Here is a 21,415-nt window from a genome sequence, read left to right on the forward strand (position 1 = left end):
ACAAATACAGTATTTGAATTGGGAAATTTTCAATGTTACAAAATTTTATGATTTCATCAATTTGTGAATAATTATCTCTTGTGCAATAATAATTTAATTATTTCATCACCAGTTCCCTCATTTCATCTCAAATTCACATTTTCACATTACACATCAAGTAATGTTCTACATACCAAGAAAGCCGCTTTGACTGCGTTAGAATCAGCTGTTGATGCGGTTGGTAACTTGCCCTGTTGTAATAAATTATATGCCTGTGTCATGTCGAGAGAGCCTGAGGGAAACCCAGTGCGGAATTTATTGTAAAGAACATCGCAGAAGTCTGATTCCAGCAAGATACAAGCATGGTTTAACATTGCACAAACACAATCTATGCTCGAACTGGAAATAGCTCGCCTGTAACAAATATACAATAACAGAGGTACATTACTTGGGGTTTGTAACTACGGTGACATGATACCAAGATCCCGTCACAATCTCGCTCTCGCATAAGCGTTCCAACTCAGAAAAATGCGAATGCGCATGCCCGAGGTAACTAGGATACTGGGATGTCCAGGTGGATCAAAATAGCTGCCCACGATATGACGGATTACGAGAACTATATTTTCTGTACATTTTTGATATATTACATTTTTCACTATGATAGTGACAAGAAAAGTTTATTTTTTTTATTACAAACCTTGAATATATTCGTCATGTCAGAAGGTCGTAGCCTCAGTCTCGTTATCTACGAGAAGAGACTTGAATGGGATCTTGACATGATGTCACCATACAGTACTATGCGAGTTGCAAACCCCAAGTAATGTACCTCTGACAATAATTATTATTATTATAATTTTTTTTAAATTTTGTTTCTATGTGTCAAGTTGTTAATGCCAGATATGTAAAAAATACTGTCATCAGATTTTTCCTTTGAAAACCAAATGTTTATACTCGTCTTTTAACCTTGATTACACCAGCTCTGTAAAGTTTTCAAGGATTTGGTACAATTAGGGTTTAACAATGTACAAACGACAGAAATTTAAGGCAGTTTATTTGGCTTTCTTTTTAATTGAGCAATTAGACAATGAAGATGGTATTATATATCCAACATGTTATATATTTTCTGAAAGCTTATTATACAAACTTTGTAAAACTTGTCTTTATTTTAAATACCCAGAATACGTTTCTGATTTTGGGTCAAAAATATGCTTTTTTGGCTTAATAGCTTAAAAACTTCAAGTCCGCTTGTGGGTAAAATTACATCACCGGATACCTTGGTATACTACTAATTCAAATGCGTCCACTCATCTCTCTAACGGCTTACAAAGTCGCACAGCATGACCTCAACGTTCACTCTTTTCTATTTTTGCATAATTTATATATCTATATTAATTGCGAACTTGTTATTTTTGTTCCACTTGCCGTAATAAACTGTCCAGACGCATTTTGAAGGGGGAACACCTTGTCAATAATGTGTGAAAATTTTGAGACAAATGGCCTAAGCGTCTATCAGCTATTTTAATTTAAAACCCAAGAATTCACCAAAAATAGAAGACGAGAAAAATGCTAATTTGCATATTTGCACGTTAAACCGGGAATTACTGCTTTGTCAGACTTTCTAGACCATTGAAATTGAAAGTTAACGTATAGAGATAGACATTTGATGTAAAATCGTTGAAGCAGAACAACTGCTCATGAATATATAAATCAGAAACACGTCATTCGTACCAGTGTTTTGATGGGGTCGGTAAAAACATGTGGCAATGTCCAGTAAATATGACGTCATCTCATGAATTATTAAACAGGGGGGGGGGGAGTCCTGAGAAGGTGACTTTTTATCTCGACCAAAACATTATGGCTTCTCTTCCATGTATTTTAAATAAAAAATCTACGAGTATTTCAGAGCCTATGGTTTACCGTGAAGAGTACAAAGTGTGATATTGAATTATTTATTCTCGAAGATTTTTATGTATTGAGAACCAACTCCAGGAAGCGAACGCACAATAATGAATAATCGCGTAACCCTAGAATCGAAACGTTTTTTATTTTTAACCAGAAAATAGCGATCAATTTTAACAGTGTTCCAATAAAAATTCATCGGTCAAATTTTCACAGAATGTTCTTTAGATAAAAATCTATATAAAAAACGAAAACAAATATTTTTGATGAAATTCACAAATAAAGTGCATTAACAGAAAACCTGAAAAATGGCTATGAATGTGGTTGGGACGACTCTTGCTGTGCGGCCAATCGTCAAATGAGAAAATAGTTTGAAAAGCTTAATTTGCAAGATTTCAATCATTTGTACAAGGTCAGTGTAAAAAAAGAATCACAAATACACAAATTTTCTTAAAGTTTACTACTGGGGCACCATTCAAAAATATGACATTCAACTTCTACGCCAGCAAAACTACTTACCTGACTGATTTTTTGACAATAAAGAATGTATCATCCACCATACTGGAGGTATAGGCACCTGATTCCATAGCATCAAGTTTGATAGCCTAAAATAGAATATAAATATAACACTATGAACACATACCATACCCATACCCATACCATCGCAATCTTCTAAAAAGTCTCTATTATCGTTATCTTGGGAAGTAAAATATACTGCAACCTGTTACGATTTCACTACAATTAATTTTGATAACTCACAAAGACAAGACATTGTGAATATTAAGATTTTTTTCAAATATGTCAAACTCAAAGAAATTAGATTCTTGTAAAATGAATTTAGTTCCAGTTACTAAAATTAAAATGACTTAAAAGGTCGATATGAATAATCAACCACACTACGACATAAAATTACCAAAATGCGCCACACGCAGGCAGGTTTGTTTACACTAACTTAAGGTAGAGATGCAGTTTGCCTGACAGGTATTTTAATTAGTTAATTAGGAAACCAAGATGACCTCCCTTGTCCACAAAACTATATATTTTTGGAAAGCTTATTGTATGAATTTTGAAGTTTTGTTAGTATTTTATTTTTATGGACACTAGTTTGAAATATGCACAAAAATGTTCTTTTTTGGTCAAAAGTGATTTAAAAAAAAATTAGCTTCTAAACCATGCTTCTGTTTCCTGTCAAAATTGGTTTATGGGTACATCTGTTTACTATGAAGAAAGCGCCGTCTTGAAAACTGTCTACCAGTTGTCAATTTTGCAGGGCAGCAGCTCAAATTTCACTACTTCAAGTTTATGCATAAATTAACACCCAGGCAAGTTGTCTGTATGATTGCTGTAACACTATTCAACTAAAAACAATACTCCGACGGCGTTTTGAAGATAAACGCATTGTCAATCATTTGTGAAAATTTCAAAACAAAAGGTCAAAGCGTCTAGGAGCTATTTTTTTTTAAAGTTCTGGAATGTGCACTAAAAAGAAGCTAAGATAATTGCTAATTTGTGGCTGATCTGCACTGGCCCCTAATTTGCATAACAATTCACTCAGTAAGAAATTTTTTTTTGTATTTATAAACTTTTATTGGAGTTTGCACTGAAATTAACATCTTACATACCTGGTTTGTACATTACAAATTGCAATTAATCTACATATTGTGAAGTGGATTGGGTAACATTTTTCATAAAATATCCCCATTTCTTGTTATGAGAAGTCAACTTATTCCGTCGGACAGCAATGAAGTACTCCAGGAAATATTTTACATATCTTTTGTATGCCATGAGTTCTGGCTTTTTTATTTTTATGTCTACACAAGTAAATATATTTTGTTGCTACCAGAAAGAGGAAGTTGACTAAACATGTAAAGTTATCATCCCCCAAAAGGATTTGTTGTGCATTCGGGAATGCCCTCAGGCCAAGCTCCCCCCCCCCCCAAAGCATGTACAGTGTTTCCCAAAAATCTTGGGTGCATTGACATTGGTAAAACAAATGAATAAGAGATTCAGAGCATGATGAACAGAAAGTACACAGATCAGACTCCACAATGGGAGGGTTCATCTTGAATAATGTTTTGTTTGTGGTCAGAATATTATGGATTATTTTGAGTTTAAATTCTCTGAGACGAGTATCAATTGTAGTACGAAAGGGTAACTGGTAGATTGGCAACCAAGACATCAAGTGTGAAATATTCAATAATATAGTAAAATAGGTCTCAGATCTAGGCGAGATAAATTTGTCTCAGTAAGAAGTTTGCTAATACTCATAATTAAAATGGCTGTTACAGTTTCAAATTTAAATGTGTTATCGTTTTGTAAAAAGTTAAATACAGTGCATACTATGAAGATCCCGTCATTTCTTTTTTTCACCATGTTTTTTTTTTTTATTATTTATGTACAGCCTTGCTAAATCTTGCTAAGCATTCAAAAGTGATAATTTTGTACCTTTTATCTATATTTTAAAATCGTTTTTTGAGTATGTTCCACTATTCACAATTCTACAAAATTTCAACAGTCTATAGCCAAGATATTTTGGATAATAGCAAAAGCAAAAAAAAAAAAATTCACTCCCAAGTGCCCTAGAACCTGCATCTCTACCTTAATCACATTCAATTGGATTAAAGTAGCAGCTTGGGGAATCAACAAGTTAAATATTGATACTGATTCAGACATTCCCACTAAAAGTTACTCACCATAACAACCTATACATCATCGGAATGCTTGTGGCGAATAGACCATTTTCCGTTCACTGCGAGAATCGCGCGTTATGCGTGAAATCGAACGTAAAAACAGGACAAACAAAGGTCATAGCGTTGTAGTCGCGTCAAACGCGAAAGTATTTCGGGGACATTTCCATGCTTAATAATGTGCTGTCCACATTTGATGATAGGCAATTTCGATTAAGTAAGGGTATTCGGAAGCAATATTCGTCTGTCGAAGATCGGCTGGTCAATGTAAGCTACGAAATAAAGAAATTCTAGTTTAAAATCAAATCGTTTGATTTTTGCGGCAGACGTTCGACGTGCGTCTTTCATGCATCTCGCGAGATCTCGCAATTGTACGGAAAATCACCTATTACAGTACTGTATATGCCACACTAATGTTTGTCTAAGGGATTAACTGACGGCCAATGTAAAATCATGTCCATTTGGTTAAAACTATAATATTATTGGACAAGAAACATTGTTGCAGTCAAAGTTCATTGTGTAGGACACATAGTTCCTTGACTATGGAGGACTCACATTTGACCTCCAGCTCACCTCTACTTACCTTTACTCCAACTCACATTTGATACCTATTCACCTTTGACCCCAACTCACCTTTGACCCTTACTCACCTTCATAACAGTCTCTCTCATGAAATACTCCTCCATCATAATATAATGACCAATCAGTTCCTGCATACCACGACTTAATTCACAATTCACTAATACTTTATCTAACTGACTCAATTTTTCCTGTTTTTCAGTAGCATTCAGGTCAATCACCTCAAGATCCGCCTAAAAATGATAAAATAGGAAACATTTTCAATTTTTCGTAACTGATTCTTGCATATTCAAAAACAAAACATTGAATGTAATGTGAACACAGCAATATATACAAAGAATTCAAATCCACTTACACTAATAAATACTAATGAAGAAAGAAACAGAGCCATCAAACCATATAGCTTACTCAATGTTAGTTCAGTGTTATCAAGCCCTATAACTCACTCAATGTTAGTTCAGTGTCATCAAGCCCCATAACTCAGTCAATGTTAGTTCAGTGTCATCAAGCCCCATAACTCACTCAATGTTATTTCAGTGTCATCAAGCCCCATAACTCACTCAATGTTAGTTCAGTGTCATCAAGCCCAATAACTCACTCAATGTTAGTTCAGTGTCATCAAGCCCCATAACTCACTCAATGTTAGTTCAGTGTCATCAAGCCCCATAACTCACTCAATGTTAGTTCAGTGTCATCAAGCCCTATAACTCACTCAATGTTAGTTCAGTGTCATCAAGCCCCATAACTCACTCAATGTTTGTTCAGTGTCATCAAGCCCTATAACTCACTCAAGGTTAGTTCAGTGTCATCAAGCCCCATAACTCACTCAATGTTTGTTCAGTGTCATCAAGCCCTATAACTCACTCAATGTTAGTTCAGTGTCATCAAGCCCTATAACTCACTCAATGTTAGTTCAGTGTCATCAAGCCCCATAACTCACTCAATGTTTGTTCAGTGTCATCAAGCCCTATAACTCACTCAATGTTAGTTCAGTGTCATCAAGCCCCATAAATCACTCAATGTTAGTTCAGTGTCTTCAAGCCCCACAACTCACTCAATGTTACTTCAGTGTCATCAAGCCTCATAACTCACTCAATGTTAGTTCAGTGTCATCAAGCCCTATAACTCACTCAATGTTAGTTCAGTGTTATCAAGCCCTATAACTCACTCAATGTTTGTTCAGTGTCATCAAGCCCTATAACTCACTCAAGGTTAGTTCAGTGTCATCAAGCCCATAAGTCACTCAATGTTAGTTCAGTGTCATCAAGCCCCATAACTCACTCAATGTTAGTTCAGTGTTATCAAGCCCTATAACTCACTCAATGTTAGTTCAGTGTCAACAAGCCCCATAACTCACTCAATGTTAGTTCAGTGTCATCAAGCCCCATAACTCACTCAATGTTAGTTCAGTGTCATCAAGCCCCCCGTCACTCACTCAATGTTAGTTCAGTGATATCAAGCCCTATAACTCACTCAATGTTAGTTCAGTGTCATCAAGCCCTATAACTCACTCAATGTTAGTTCAGTGTCATCAAGCCCTATAACTCACTCAATGTTAGTTCAGTGGTATCAAGCCCTATAACTCACTCAATGTTAGTTCAGTGTCACCAAGCCCCATAACTCACTCAATGTTAGTTCAGTGTCATCAAGCCCCATAAGTCACTCAATGTTAGTTCAGTGTCATCAAGCCCATAAGTCACTCAATGTTAGTTTAGTGTCATCAAGCCCCATAACTCACTCAATGTTACTTCAGTGTCAACAAGCCCCATAACTCACTCAATGTTAGTTCAGTGTCATCAAGCCCCATAACTCACTCAATGTTAGTTCTGTGTCATCAAGCCCCGTAACTCACTTAATGTTAATTCAGTGTCATCAAGCCCTATTACTCACTCAATGTTAGTTCAGTGTCATCAAGCCCCATAACTCACTCAATATTAATTCAGTGTCATCAAGCCTCATAACTCACTCAATGTTACTTCAGTGTCATCAAGCCCCTCGTCACTCACTCAATGTTAGTTCAGTGTCATCAAGCCCCATAAGTCACTCAATGTTAGTTCAGTGTTATCAAGCCCCATATCTCACTCAATGTTAGTTCAGTGTCATCAAGCCCCATAACTCACTCAATGTTAGTTCAGTGTCATCAAGCCCCATAACTCACTCAATGTTAGTTCAGTGTCATCAAGCCCCATAACTCACTCAATGTTTGTTCAGTGTCATCAAGCCCCGTAACTCACTTAATGTTAATTCAGTGTCATCAAGCCCCATAACTCACTCAATGTTAGTTCAGTGTCATCAAGCCTCATAACTCACTCAATATTAGTTCAGTGTCATCAAGCCTCATAACTCACTTAATGTTAATTCAGTGTCATCAAGCCCCATAACTCACTCAATGTTAGTTCAGTGTCATCAAGCCCCATAACTCACTCAATGTTAGTTCAGTGTCATCAAGCCCCATAACTCACTCAATGTTAGTTCAGTGTCATCAAGCCCCATAACTCACTCAATGTTAGTTCAGTGTCATCAAGCCCTATAACTCACTCAATGTTAGTTCAGTGTCATCAAGCCCTATAACTCACTCAATGTTAGTTCAGTGGTATCAAGCCCTATAACTCACTCAATGTTAGTTCAGTGTCACCAAGCCCCATAACTCACTCAATGTTAGTTCAGTGTCATCAAGCCCCATAAGTCACTCAATGTTAGTTCAGTGTCATCAAGCCCATAAGTCACTCAATGTTAGTTTAGTGTCATCAAGCCCCATAACTCACTCAATGTTACTTCAGTGTCAACAAGCCCCATAACTCACTCAATGTTAGTTCAGTGTCATCAAGCCCTATTACTCACTCAATGTTAGTTCAGTGTCATCAAGCCCCATAACTCACTCAATGTTAGTTCAGTGTCATCAAGCCCCATAACTCACTCAATATTAATTCAGTGTCATCAAGCCTCATAACTCACTCAATGTTACTTCAGTGTCATCAAGCCCCTCGTCACTCACTCAATGTTAGTTCAGTGTCATCAAGCCCCTCGTCACTCAATGTTAGTTCAGTGTTATCAAGCCCCATATCTCACTCAATGTTAGTTCAGTGTCATCAAGCCCCATAACTCACTCAATGTTAGTTCAGTGTCATCAAGCCCCATAACTCACTCAATGTTTGTTCAGTGTCATCAAGCCCCGTAACTCACTTAATGTTAATTCAGTGTCATCAAGCCCCATAACTCACTCAATGTTAGTTCAGTGTCATCAAGCCTCATAACTCACTCAATATTAGTTCAGTGTCATCTAGCCCCATAACTCACTCAATGTTAGTTCAGTGTCATCAAGCCTCATAACTCACTTAATGTTAATTCAGTGTCATCAAGCCCCATAACTCACTCAATGTTAGTTCAGTGTCATCAAGCCCCATAACTCACTCAATGTTAGTTCAGTGTCATCAAGCCCCATAACTCACTCAATGTTAGTTCAGTGTCATCAAGCCCCCCGTCACTCAATCAATGTTAGTTCAGTTTCATCAAGCCCCGTCACTCACTCAATGTTAGTTCAGTGTCATCAAGCTCCATATCTCACTCAATGTTAGTTCAGTGTCATCAAGCCCCATAACTCACTCAATGTTACTTCAGTGTCATCAAGCCCCATAACTCACTCAATGTTAGTTCAGTGTCATCAAGCCTCATAACTCACTCAATGTTAATTCAGTGTCATCAAGCCTCATAACTCAATAAATGTTAGTTTAGTGTCATCAAGCCCCATAACTCACTCAATTTTAGTTCAGTGTCATCAAGCCCCATAACTCACTCAATGTTAATTCAGTGTCATCAAGCCTCATAACTCAATAAATGTTAGTTTAGTGTCATCAAGCCCCATAACTCACTCAATTTTAGTTCAGTGTCATCAAGCCCCATAACTCACTCAATGTTAGTTCAGTGTCATCAAGCCCCATAACTCACTCAATGTTAGTTCAGTGTCATCAAGCCCCTCGTCACTCACTCAATGTTAGTTCAGTGTCATCAAGCCCCATAAGTCACTCAATGTTAGTTTAGTGTCAACAAGCCCCATAACTCACTCAATGTTAGTTCAGTGCCATCAAGCCCCATAACTCACTCAATGTTAGTTCAGTGTCATCAAGTCCCATAAATCACTCAATGTTAGTTCAGTGTCATCAAGCCCTATAACTCCTCACTCAATGTTACTTCAGTGTCATCAAGCCCCATAAATCACTCAATGTTAGTTCAGTGTCTTCAAGCCCCATAACTCACTCAATGTTACTTCAGTGTCAACAAGCCCCATAACTCACTCAATGTTAGTTCAGTGTCATCAAGCCTCATAACTCACTCAATATTAATTCAGTGTCATCAAGCCCTATATAACTCACTCAACGTTAGTTCAGTGTCATCAAGCCTCATAACTCACTCAATGTTAGTTCAGTGTCATCAAGCCACATAACTCAATAAATGTTAGTTTAGTGTCATTAAGCCGCATAACTCAATGTTAGTTCAGTGTCATCAAGCCCCCCGTCACTCACTCAATGTTAGTTCAGTGTCATCAAGCCCCATAACTCACTCAATGTTAGTTCAGTCATAAAGCCCCATAACTCACTCAATGTTAGTTCAGTGTCATCAAGCCCCATAACTCACTCAATGTTAGTTCAGTGTCATCAAGCCCTATATAACTCACTCAATGTTAGTTCAGTGTCATCAAGCTCCATATCTCACTCAATGTTAGTTCAGTGTCATCAAGCCCCATAACTCACTCAATGTTACTTCAGTGTCATCAAGCCCCATAACTCACTCAATGTTACTTCAGTGTCATCAAGCCTCATAACTCACTCAATGTTAGTTCAGTGTCATCAAGCCTCATAACTCAATAAATGTTAGTTTAGTGTCATCAAACCCCATAACTCACTCAATGTTAGTTCAGTGTCATCAAGCCCCATAACTCACTCAATGTTAGTTCAGTGTCATCAATCCCCATAACTCACTCAATGTTAGTTCAGTGTCATCAAGCCCCATAACTCACTCAATGTTAGTTCAGTGTCATCAAGCCCCTCGTCACTCACTCAATGTTAGTTCAGTGTCATCAAGCCCCATAAGTCACTCAATGTTAGTTCAGTGTCATCAAGCCCCATAACTCACTCAATGTTAGTTCAGTGTCATCAAGCCCCCCGTCACTCACTCAATGTTAGTTCAGTGTCATCAAGCCCCATAAGTCACTCAATGTTAGTTCAGTGTCATCAAGCCCCATAACTCACTCAAAGTTAGTTAAGTGTCATCAAGTCCCATAACTCACTCAATGTTAGTTCAGTGTCATCAAGCCCCCGTCACTCACTCAATGTTAGTTCAGTGTCATCAAGCCCCATAAGTCACTCAATGTTTGTTCAGTGTCATCAAGCCCAATAACTCACTCAATGTTAGTTCAGTGTTATCAAGCCCCATAAGTCACTCAATGTTAGTTCAGTGTCATCAAGCCCCATAAGTCACTCAATGTTAGTTTAGTGTCATCAAGCCCCATAACTCAATGTTAGTTCAGTGTCATCAAGCCCTATATAACTCACTCAACGTTAGTTCAGTGTCATCAAGCCTCATAACTCACTCAATGTTAGTTCAGTGTCATCAAGCCACATAACTCAATAAATGTTAGTTTAGTGTCATTAAGCCGCATAACTCAATGTTAGTTCAGTGTCATCAAGCCCCCCGTCACTCACTCAATGTTAGTTCAGTGTCATCAAGCCCCATAACTCACTCAATGTTAGTTCAGTCATAAAGCCCCATAACTCACTCAATGTTAGTTCAGTGTCATCAAGCCCCATAACTCACTCAATGTTAGTTCAGTGTCATCAAGCCCTATATAACTCACTCAATGTTAGTTCAGTGTCATCAAGCTCCATATCTCACTCAATGTTAGTTCAGTGTCATCAAGCCCCATAACTCACTCAATGTTACTTCAGTGTCATCAAGCCCCATAACTCACTCAATGTTACTTCAGTGTCATCAAGCCTCATAACTCACTCAATGTTAGTTCAGTGTCATCAAGCCTCATAACTCAATAAATGTTAGTTTAGTGTCATCAAACCCCATAACTCACTCAATGTTAGTTCAGTGTCATCAAGCCCCATAACTCACTCAATGTTAGTTCAGTGTCATCAATCCCCATAACTCACTCAATGTTAGTTCAGTGTCATCAAGCCCCATAACTCACTCAATGTTAGTTCAGTGTCATCAAGCCCCTCGTCACTCACTCAATGTTAGTTCAGTGTCATCAAGCCCCATAAGTCACTCAATGTTAGTTCAGTGTCATCAAGCCCCATAACTCACTCAATGTTAGTTCAGTGTCATCAAGCCCCCCGTCACTCACTCAATGTTAGTTCAGTGTCATCAAGCCCCATAAGTCACTCAATGTTAGTTCAGTGTCATCAAGCCCCATAACTCACTCAAAGTTAGTTAAGTGTCATCAAGTCCCATAACTCACTCAATGTTAGTTCAGTGTCATCAAGCCCCCGTCACTCACTCAATGTTAGTTCAGTGTCATCAAGCCCCATAAGTCACTCAATGTTTGTTCAGTGTCATCAAGCCCCATAACTCACTCAATGTTAGTTCAGTGTTATCAAGCCCCATAAGTCACTCAATGTTAGTTCAGTGTCATCAAGCCCCATAAGTCACTCAATGTTAGTTTAGTGTCATCAAGCCCCATAACTCACTCAATGTTACTTCAGTGTCAACAAGCCCCATAACTCACTCAATGTTAGTTCAGTGTCATCAAGCCCCATAACTCACTCAATGTTAGTTCAGTGTTATCAAGCCCTATAACTCACTCAATGTTAGTTCAGTGTCATCAAGCCTCATAACTCACTCAATGTTAGTTCAGTGTCATCAAGCCCCATAACTCACTCAATGTTAGTTCAGTGTCATCAATCCCCATAACTCACTCAATGTTAGTTCAGTGTCATCAAGCCCCATAACTCACTCAATGTTAGTTCAGTGTCATCAAGCCCCTCGTCACTCACTCAATGTTAGTTCAGTGTCATCAAGCCCCATAAGTCACTCAATGTTAGTTCAGTGTCATCAAGCCCCATAACTCACTCAATGTTAGTTCAGTGTCATCAAGCCCCCCGTCACTCACTCAATGTTAGTTCAGTGTCATCAAGCCCCATAAGTCACTCAATGTTAGTTCAGTGTCATCAAGCCCCATAACTCACTCAAAGTTAGTTAAGTGTCATCAAGTCCCATAACTCACTCAATGTTAGTTCAGTGTCATCAAGCCCCTCGTCACTCACTCAATGTTAGTTCAGTGTCATCAAGCCCCATAAGTCACTCAATGTTAGTTCAGTGTCATCAAGCCCCATAACTCACTCAATGTTAGTTCAGTGTCATCAAGCCCCCCGTCACTCACTCAATGTTAGTTCAGTGTCATCAAGCCCCATAAGTCACTCAATGTTTGTTCAGTGTCATCAAGCCCCATAACTCACTCAATGTTAGTTCAGTGTTATCAAGCCCCATAAGTCACTCAATGTTAGTTCAGTGTCATCAATCCCCATAACTCACTCAATGTTAGTTCAGTGTCATCAAGCCCCATAACTCACTCAATGTTAGTTCAGTGTCATCAAGCCCCTCGTCACTCACTCAATGTTAGTTCAGTGTCATCAAGCCCCATAAGTCACTCAATGTTAGTTCAGTGTCATCAAGCCCCATAACTCACTCAATGTTAGTTCAGTGTCATCAAGCCCCCCGTCACTCACTCAATGTTAGTTCAGTGTCATCAAGCCCCATAAGTCACTCAATGTTAGTTCAGTGTCATCAAGCCCCATAACTCACTCAAAGTTAGTTAAGTGTCATCAAGTCCCATAACTCACTCAATGTTAGTTCAGTGTCATCAAGCCCCCGTCACTCACTCAATGTTAGTTCAGTGTCATCAAGCCCCATAAGTCACTCAATGTTTGTTCAGTGTCATCAAGCCCCATAACTCACTCAATGTTAGTTCAGTGTTATCAAGCCCCATAAGTCACTCAATGTTAGTTCAGTGTCATCAAGCCCCATAAGTCACTCAATGTTAGTTTAGTGTCATCAAGCCCCATAACTCACTCAATGTTACTTCAGTGTCAACAAGCCCCATAACTCACTCAATGTTAGTTCAGTGTCATCAAGCCCCATAACTCACTCAATGTTAGTTCAGTGTCATCAAGCCCTATAACTCGCTCAATGTTAGTTCAGTGTCATCAAGCCCCATAACTCACTCAATGTTAGTTCAGTGTCATCAAGCATCATAACTCACTCAATGTTAGTTCAGTGTCATCAAGCCCCATAACTCACTCAATGTTAGTTCAGTGTCATCAAGCATCATAACTCACTCAATGTTAGTTCAGTGTCATCAAGCCCCTCGTCACTCACTCAATGTTAGTTCAGTGTCATCAAGCCCCTCGTCACTCAATGTTAGTTCAGTGTTATCAAGCCCCATATCTCACTCAATGTTAGTTCAGTGTCATCAAGCCCCATAACTCACTCAATGTTAGTTCAGTGTCATCAAGCCCCATAACTCACTCAATGTTTGTTCAGTGTCATCAAGCCCCGTAACTCACTTAATGTTAATTCAGTGTCATCAAGCCCCATAACTCACTCAATGTTAGTTCAGTGTCATCAAGCCTCATAACTCACTCAATATTAGTTCAGTGTCATCTAGCCCCATAACTCACTCAATGTTAGTTCAGTGTCATCAAGCCTCATAACTCACTTAATGTTAATTCAGTGTCATCAAGCCCCATAACTCACTCAATGTTAGTTCAGTGTCATCAAGCCCCATAACTCACTCAATGTTAGTTCAGTGTCATCAAGCCCCATAACTCACTCAATGTTAGTTCAGTGTCATCAAGCCCCCCGTCACTCAATCAATGTTAGTTCAGTTTCATCAAGCCCCGTCACTCACTCAATGTTAGTTCAGTGTCATCAAGCTCCATATCTCACTCAATGTTAGTTCAGTGTCATCAAGCCCCATAACTCACTCAATGTTACTTCAGTGTCATCAAGCCCCATAACTCACTCAATGTTAGTTCAGTGTCATCAAGCCTCATAACTCACTCAATGTTAATTCAGTGTCATCAAGCCTCATAACTCAATAAATGTTAGTTTAGTGTCATCAAGCCCCATAACTCACTCAATTTTAGTTCAGTGTCATCAAGCCCCATAACTCACTCAATGTTAATTCAGTGTCATCAAGCCTCATAACTCAATAAATGTTAGTTTAGTGTCATCAAGCCCCATAACTCACTCAATTTTAGTTCAGTGTCATCAAGCCCCATAACTCACTCAATGTTAGTTCAGTGTCATCAAGCCCCATAACTCACTCAATGTTAGTTCAGTGTCATCAAGCCCCTCGTCACTCACTCAATGTTAGTTCAGTGTCATCAAGCCCCATAAGTCACTCAATGTTAGTTTAGTGTCAACAAGCCCCATAACTCACTCAATGTTAGTTCAGTGCCATCAAGCCCCATAACTCACTCAATGTTAGTTCAGTGTCATCAAGTCCCATAAATCACTCAATGTTAGTTCAGTGTCATCAAGCCCTATAACTCCTCACTCAATGTTACTTCAGTGTCATCAAGCCCCATAAATCACTCAATGTTAGTTCAGTGTCTTCAAGCCCCATAACTCACTCAATGTTACTTCAGTGTCAACAAGCCCCATAACTCACTCAATGTTAGTTCAGTGTCATCAAGCCTCATAACTCACTCAATATTAATTCAGTGTCATCAAGCCCTATATAACTCACTCAACGTTAGTTCAGTGTCATCAAGCCTCATAACTCACTCAATGTTAGTTCAGTGTCATCAAGCCACATAACTCAATAAATGTTAGTTTAGTGTCATTAAGCCGCATAACTCAATGTTAGTTCAGTGTCATCAAGCCCCCCGTCACTCACTCAATGTTAGTTCAGTGTCATCAAGCCCCATAACTCACTCAATGTTAGTTCAGTCATAAAGCCCCATAACTCACTCAATGTTAGTTCAGTGTCATCAAGCCCCATAACTCACTCAATGTTAGTTCAGTGTCATCAAGCCCTATATAACTCACTCAATGTTAGTTCAGTGTCATCAAGCTCCATATCTCACTCAATGTTAGTTCAGTGTCATCAAGCCCCATAACTCACTCAATGTTACTTCAGTGTCATCAAGCCCCATAACTCACTCAATGTTACTTCAGTGTCATCAAGCCTCATAACTCACTCAATGTTAGTTCAGTGTCATCAAGCCTCATAACTCAATAAATGTTAGTTTAGTGTCATCAAACCCCATAACTCACTCAATGTTAGTTCAGTGTCATCAAGCCCCATAACTCACTCAATGTTAGTTCAGTGTCATCAATCCCCATAACTCACTCAATGTTAGTTCAGTGTCATCAATCCCCATAACTCACTCAATGTTAGTTCAGTGTCATCAAGCCCCATAACTCACTCAATGTTAGTTCAGTGTCATCAAGCCCCTCGTCACTCACTCAATGTTAGTTCAGTGTCATCAAGCCCCATAAGTCACTCAATGTTAGTTCAGTGTCATCAAGCCCCATAACTCACTCAATGTTAGTTCAGTGTCATCAAGCCCCCCGTCACTCACTCAATGTTAGTTCAGTGTCATCAAGCCCCATAAGTCACTCAATGTTAGTTCAGTGTCATCAAGCCCCATAACTCACTCAAAGTTAGTTAAGTGTCATCAAGTCCCATAACTCACTCAATGTTAGTTCAGTGTCATCAAGCCCCCGTCACTCACTCAATGTTAGTTCAGTGTCATCAAGCCCCATAAGTCACTCAATGTTTGTTCAGTGTCATCAAGCCCAATAACTCACTCAATGTTAGTTCAGTGTTATCAAGCCCCATAAGTCACTCAATGTTAGTTCAGTGTCATCAAGCCCCATAAGTCACTCAATGTTAGTTTAGTGTCATCAAGCCCCATAACTCAATGTTAGTTCAGTGTCATCAAGCCCTATATAACTCACTCAACGTTAGTTCAGTGTCATCAAGCCTCATAACTCACTCAATGTTAGTTCAGTGTCATCAAGCCACATAACTCAATAAATGTTAGTTTAGTGTCATTAAGCCGCATAACTCAATGTTAGTTCAGTGTCATCAAGCCCCCCGTCACTCACTCAATGTTAGTTCAGTGTCATCAAGCCCCATAACTCACTCAATGTTAGTTCAGTCATAAAGCCCCATAACTCACTCAATGTTAGTTCAGTGTCATCAAGCCCCATAACTCACTCAATGTTAGTTCAGTGTCATCAAGCCCTATATAACTCACTCAATGTTAGTTCAGTGTCATCAAGCTCCATATCTCACTCAATGTTAGTTCAGTGTCATCAAGCCCCATAACTCACTCAATGTTACTTCAGTGTCATCAAGCCCCATAACTCACTCAATGTTACTTCAGTGTCATCAAGCCTCATAACTCACTCAATGTTAGTTCAGTGTCATCAAGCCTCATAACTCAATAAATGTTAGTTTAGTGTCATCAAACCCCATAACTCACTCAATGTTAGTTCAGTGTCATCAAGCCCCATAACTCACTCAATGTTAGTTCAGTGTCATCAATCCCCATAACTCACTCAATGTTAGTTCAGTGTCATCAAGCCCCATAACTCACTCAATGTTAGTTCAGTGTCATCAAGCCCCTCGTCACTCACTCAATGTTAGTTCAGTGTCATCAAGCCCCATAAGTCACTCAATGTTAGTTCAGTGTCATCAAGCCCCATAACTCACTCAATGTTAGTTCAGTGTCATCAAGCCCCCCGTCACTCACTCAATGTTAGTTCAGTGTCATCAAGCCCCATAAGTCACTCAATGTTAGTTCAGTGTCATCAAGCCCCATAACTCACTCAAAGTTAGTTAAGTGTCATCAAGTCCCATAACTCACTCAATGTTAGTTCAGTGTCATCAAGCCCCCGTCACTCACTCAATGTTAGTTCAGTGTCATCAAGCCCCATAAGTCACTCAATGTTTGTTCAGTGTCATCAAGCCCCATAACTCACTCAATGTTAGTTCAGTGTTATCAAGCCCCATAAGTCACTCAATGTTAGTTCAGTGTCATCAAGCCCCATAAGTCACTCAATGTTAGTTTAGTGTCATCAAGCCCCATAACTCACTCAATGTTACTTCAGTGTCAACAAGCCCCATAACTCACTCAATGTTAGTTCAGTGTCATCAAGCCCCATAACTCACTCAATGTTAGTTCAGTGTTATCAAGCCCTATAACTCACTCAATGTTAGTTCAGTGTCATCAAGCCTCATAACTCACTCAATGTTAGTTCAGTGTCATCAAGCCCCATAACTCACTCAATGTTAGTTCAGTGTCATCAATCCCCATAACTCACTCAATGTTAGTTCAGTGTCATCAAGCCCCATAACTCACTCAATGTTAGTTCAGTGTCATCAAGCCCCTCGTCACTCACTCAATGTTAGTTCAGTGTCATCAAGCCCCATAAGTCACTCAATGTTAGTTCAGTGTCATCAAGCCCCATAACTCACTCAATGTTAGTTCAGTGTCATCAAGCCCCCCGTCACTCACTCAATGTTAGTTCAGTGTCATCAAGCCCCATAAGTCACTCAATGTTAGTTCAGTGTCATCAAGCCCCATAACTCACTCAAAGTTAGTTAAGTGTCATCAAGTCCCATAACTCACTCAATGTTAGTTCAGTGTCATCAAGCCCCTCGTCACTCACTCAATGTTAGTTCAGTGTCATCAAGCCCCATAAGTCACTCAATGTTAGTTCAGTGTCATCAAGCCCCATAACTCACTCAATGTTAGTTCAGTGTCATCAAGCCCCCCGTCACTCACTCAATGTTAGTTCAGTGTCATCAAGCCCCATAAGTCACTCAATGTTTGTTCAGTGTCATCAAGCCCCATAACTCACTCAATGTTAGTTCAGTGTTATCAAGCCCCATAAGTCACTCAATGTTAGTTCAGTGTCATCAATCCCCATAACTCACTCAATGTTAGTTCAGTGTCATCAAGCCCCATAACTCACTCAATGTTAGTTCAGTGTCATCAAGCCCCTCGTCACTCACTCAATGTTAGTTCAGTGTCATCAAGCCCCATAAGTCACTCAATGTTAGTTCAGTGTCATCAAGCCCCATAACTCACTCAATGTTAGTTCAGTGTCATCAAGCCCCCCGTCACTCACTCAATGTTAGTTCAGTGTCATCAAGCCCCATAAGTCACTCAATGTTAGTTCAGTGTCATCAAGCCCCATAACTCACTCAAAGTTAGTTAAGTGTCATCAAGTCCCATAACTCACTCAATGTTAGTTCAGTGTCATCAAGCCCCCGTCACTCACTCAATGTTAGTTCAGTGTCATCAAGCCCCATAAGTCACTCAATGTTTGTTCAGTGTCATCAAGCCCCATAACTCACTCAATGTTAGTTCAGTGTTATCAAGCCCCATAAGTCACTCAATGTTAGTTCAGTGTCATCAAGCCCCATAAGTCACTCAATGTTAGTTTAGTGTCATCAAGCCCCATAACTCACTCAATGTTACTTCAGTGTCAACAAGCCCCATAACTCACTCAATGTTAGTTCAGTGTCATCAAGCCCCATAACTCACTCAATGTTAGTTCAGTGTCATCAAGCCCTATAACTCGCTCAATGTTAGTTCAGTGTCATCAAGCCCCATAACTCACTCAATGTTAGTTCAGTGTCATCAAGCATCATAACTCACTCAATGTTAGTTCAGTGTCATCAAGCCCCATAACTCACTCAATGTTAGTTCAGTGTCATCAAGCATCATAACTCACTCAATGTTAGTTCAGTGTCATCAAGCCCCTCGTCACTCACTCAATGTTAGTTCAGTGTCATCAAGCCCCTCGTCACTCAATGTTAGTTCAGTGTTATCAAGCCCCATATCTCACTCAATGTTAGTTCAGTGTCATCAAGCCCCATAACTCACTCAATGTTAGTTCAGTGTCATCAAGCCCCATAACTCACTCAATGTTTGTTCAGTGTCATCAAGCCCCGTAACTCACTTAATGTTAATTCAGTGTCATCAAGCCCCATAACTCACTCAATGTTAGTTCAGTGTCATCAAGCCTCATAACTCACTCAATATTAGTTCAGTGTCATCTAGCCCCATAACTCACTCAATGTTAGTTCAGTGTCATCAAGCCTCATAACTCACTTAATGTTAATTCAGTGTCATCAAGCCCCATAACTCACTCAATGTTAGTTCAGTGTCATCAAGCCCCATAACTCACTCAATGTTAGTTCAGTGTCATCAAGCCCCATAACTCACTCAATGTTAGTTCAGTGTCATCAAGCCCCCCGTCACTCAATCAATGTTAGTTCAGTTTCATCAAGCCCCGTCACTCACTCAATGTTAGTTCAGTGTCATCAAGCTCCATATCTCACTCAATGTTAGTTCAGTGTCATCAAGCCCCATAACTCACTCAATGTTACTTCAGTGTCATCAAGCCCCATAACTCACTCAATGTTAGTTCAGTGTCATCAAGCCTCATAACTCACTCAATGTTAATTCAGTGTCATCAAGCCTCATAACTCAATAAATGTTAGTTTAGTGTCATCAAGCCCCATAACTCACTCAATTTTAGTTCAGTGTCATCAAGCCCCATAACTCACTCAATGTTAATTCAGTGTCATCAAGCCTCATAACTCAATAAATGTTAGTTTAGTGTCATCAAGCCCCATAACTCACTCAATTTTAGTTCAGTGTCATCAAGCCCCATAACTCACTCAATGTTAGTTCAGTGTCATCAAGCCCCATAACTCACTCAATGTTAGTTCAGTGTCATCAAGCCCCTCGTCACTCACTCAATGTTAGTTCAGTGTCATCAAGCCCCATAAGTCACTCAATGTTAGTTTAGTGTCAACAAGCCCCATAACTCACTCAATGTTAGTTCAGTGCCATCAAGCCCCATAACTCACTCAATGTTAGTTCAGTGTCATCAAGTCCCATAAATCACTCAATGTTAGTTCAGTGTCATCAAGCCCTATAACTCCTCACTCAATGTTACTTCAGTGTCATCAAGCCCCATAAATCACTCAATGTTAGTTCAGTGTCTTCAAGCCCCATAACTCACTCAATGTTACTTCAGTGTCAACAAGCCCCATAACTCACTCAATGTTAGTTCAGTGTCATCAAGCCTCATAACTCACTCAATATTAATTCAGTGTCATCAAGCCCTATATAACTCACTCAACGTTAGTTCAGTGTCATCAAGCCTCATAACTCACTCAATGTTAGTTCAGTGTCATCAAGCCACATAACTCAATAAATGTTAGTTTAGTGTCATTAAGCCGCATAACTCAATGTTAGTTCAGTGTCATCAAGCCCCCCGTCACTCACTCAATGTTAGTTCAGTGTCATCAAGCCCCATAACTCACTCAATGTTAGTTCAGTCATAAAGCCCCATAACTCACTCAATGTTAGTTCAGTGTCATCAAGCCCCATAACTCACTCAATGTTAGTTCAGTGTCATCAAGCCCTATATAACTCACTCAATGTTAGTTCAGTGTCATCAAGCTCCATATCTCACTCAATGTTAGTTCAGTGTCATCAAGCCCCATAACTCACTCAATGTTACTTCAGTGTCATCAAGCCCCATAACTCACTCAATGTTACTTCAGTGTCATCAAGCCTCATAACTCACTCAATGTTAGTTCAGTGTCATCAAGCCTCATAACTCAATAAATGTTAGTTTAGTGTCATCAAACCCCATAACTCACTCAATGTTAGTTCAGTGTCATCAAGCCCCATAACTCACTCAATGTTAGTTCAGTGTCATCAATCCCCATAACTCACTCAATGTTAGTTCAGTGTCATCAAGCCCCATAACTCACTCAATGTTAGTTCAGTGTCATCAAGCCCCTCGTCACTCACTCAATGTTAGTTCAGTGTCATCAAGCCCCATAAGTCACTCAATGTTAGTTCAGTGTCATCAAGCCCCATAACTCACTCAATGTTAGTTCAGTGTCATCAAGCCCCCCGTCACTCACTCAATGTTAGTTCAGTGTCATCAAGCCCCATAAGTCACTCAATGTTAGTTCAGTGTCATCAAGCCCCATAACTCACTCAAAGTTAGTTAAGTGTCATCAAGTCCCATAACTCACTCAATGTTAGTTCAGTGTCATCAAGCCCCCGTCACTCACTCAATGTTAGTTCAGTGTCATCAAGCCCCATAAGTCACTCAATGTTTGTTCAGTGTCATCAAGCCCAATAACTCACTCAATGTTAGTTCAGTGTTATCAAGCCCCATAAGTCACTCAATGTTAGTTCAGTGTCATCAAGCCC

At 39.4% G+C, this 21,415-nt stretch overlaps 1 protein-coding gene across 1 annotated transcript in view; it reads right to left on the reverse strand.

The window, feature by feature from the left end:
* The window catches only part of LOC100375074 (conserved oligomeric Golgi complex subunit 4-like), a 41,043-nt gene that overhangs the window by 7,975 nt on the left and 11,653 nt on the right, over nucleotides 1-21,415 (reverse strand). The window contains exons 10-12 of the mRNA XM_085500435.1: nucleotides 5,216-5,377; nucleotides 2,398-2,483; nucleotides 174-393 (exon numbers count right to left, since the gene is read on the reverse strand). Of these exons, the coding sequence (XP_085356561.1) occupies nucleotides 174-393; nucleotides 2,398-2,483; nucleotides 5,216-5,377 (468 nt within the window). The remainder of the gene's footprint in view (nucleotides 1-173; nucleotides 394-2,397; nucleotides 2,484-5,215; nucleotides 5,378-21,415) is intronic.

Source organism: Saccoglossus kowalevskii, chromosome 6 (assembly GCF_978046115.1).
Source record: "Saccoglossus kowalevskii chromosome 6, keSacKowa6.1, whole genome shotgun sequence".
NCBI classification, from domain to species: Eukaryota; Metazoa; Hemichordata; class Enteropneusta; family Harrimaniidae; genus Saccoglossus; species Saccoglossus kowalevskii.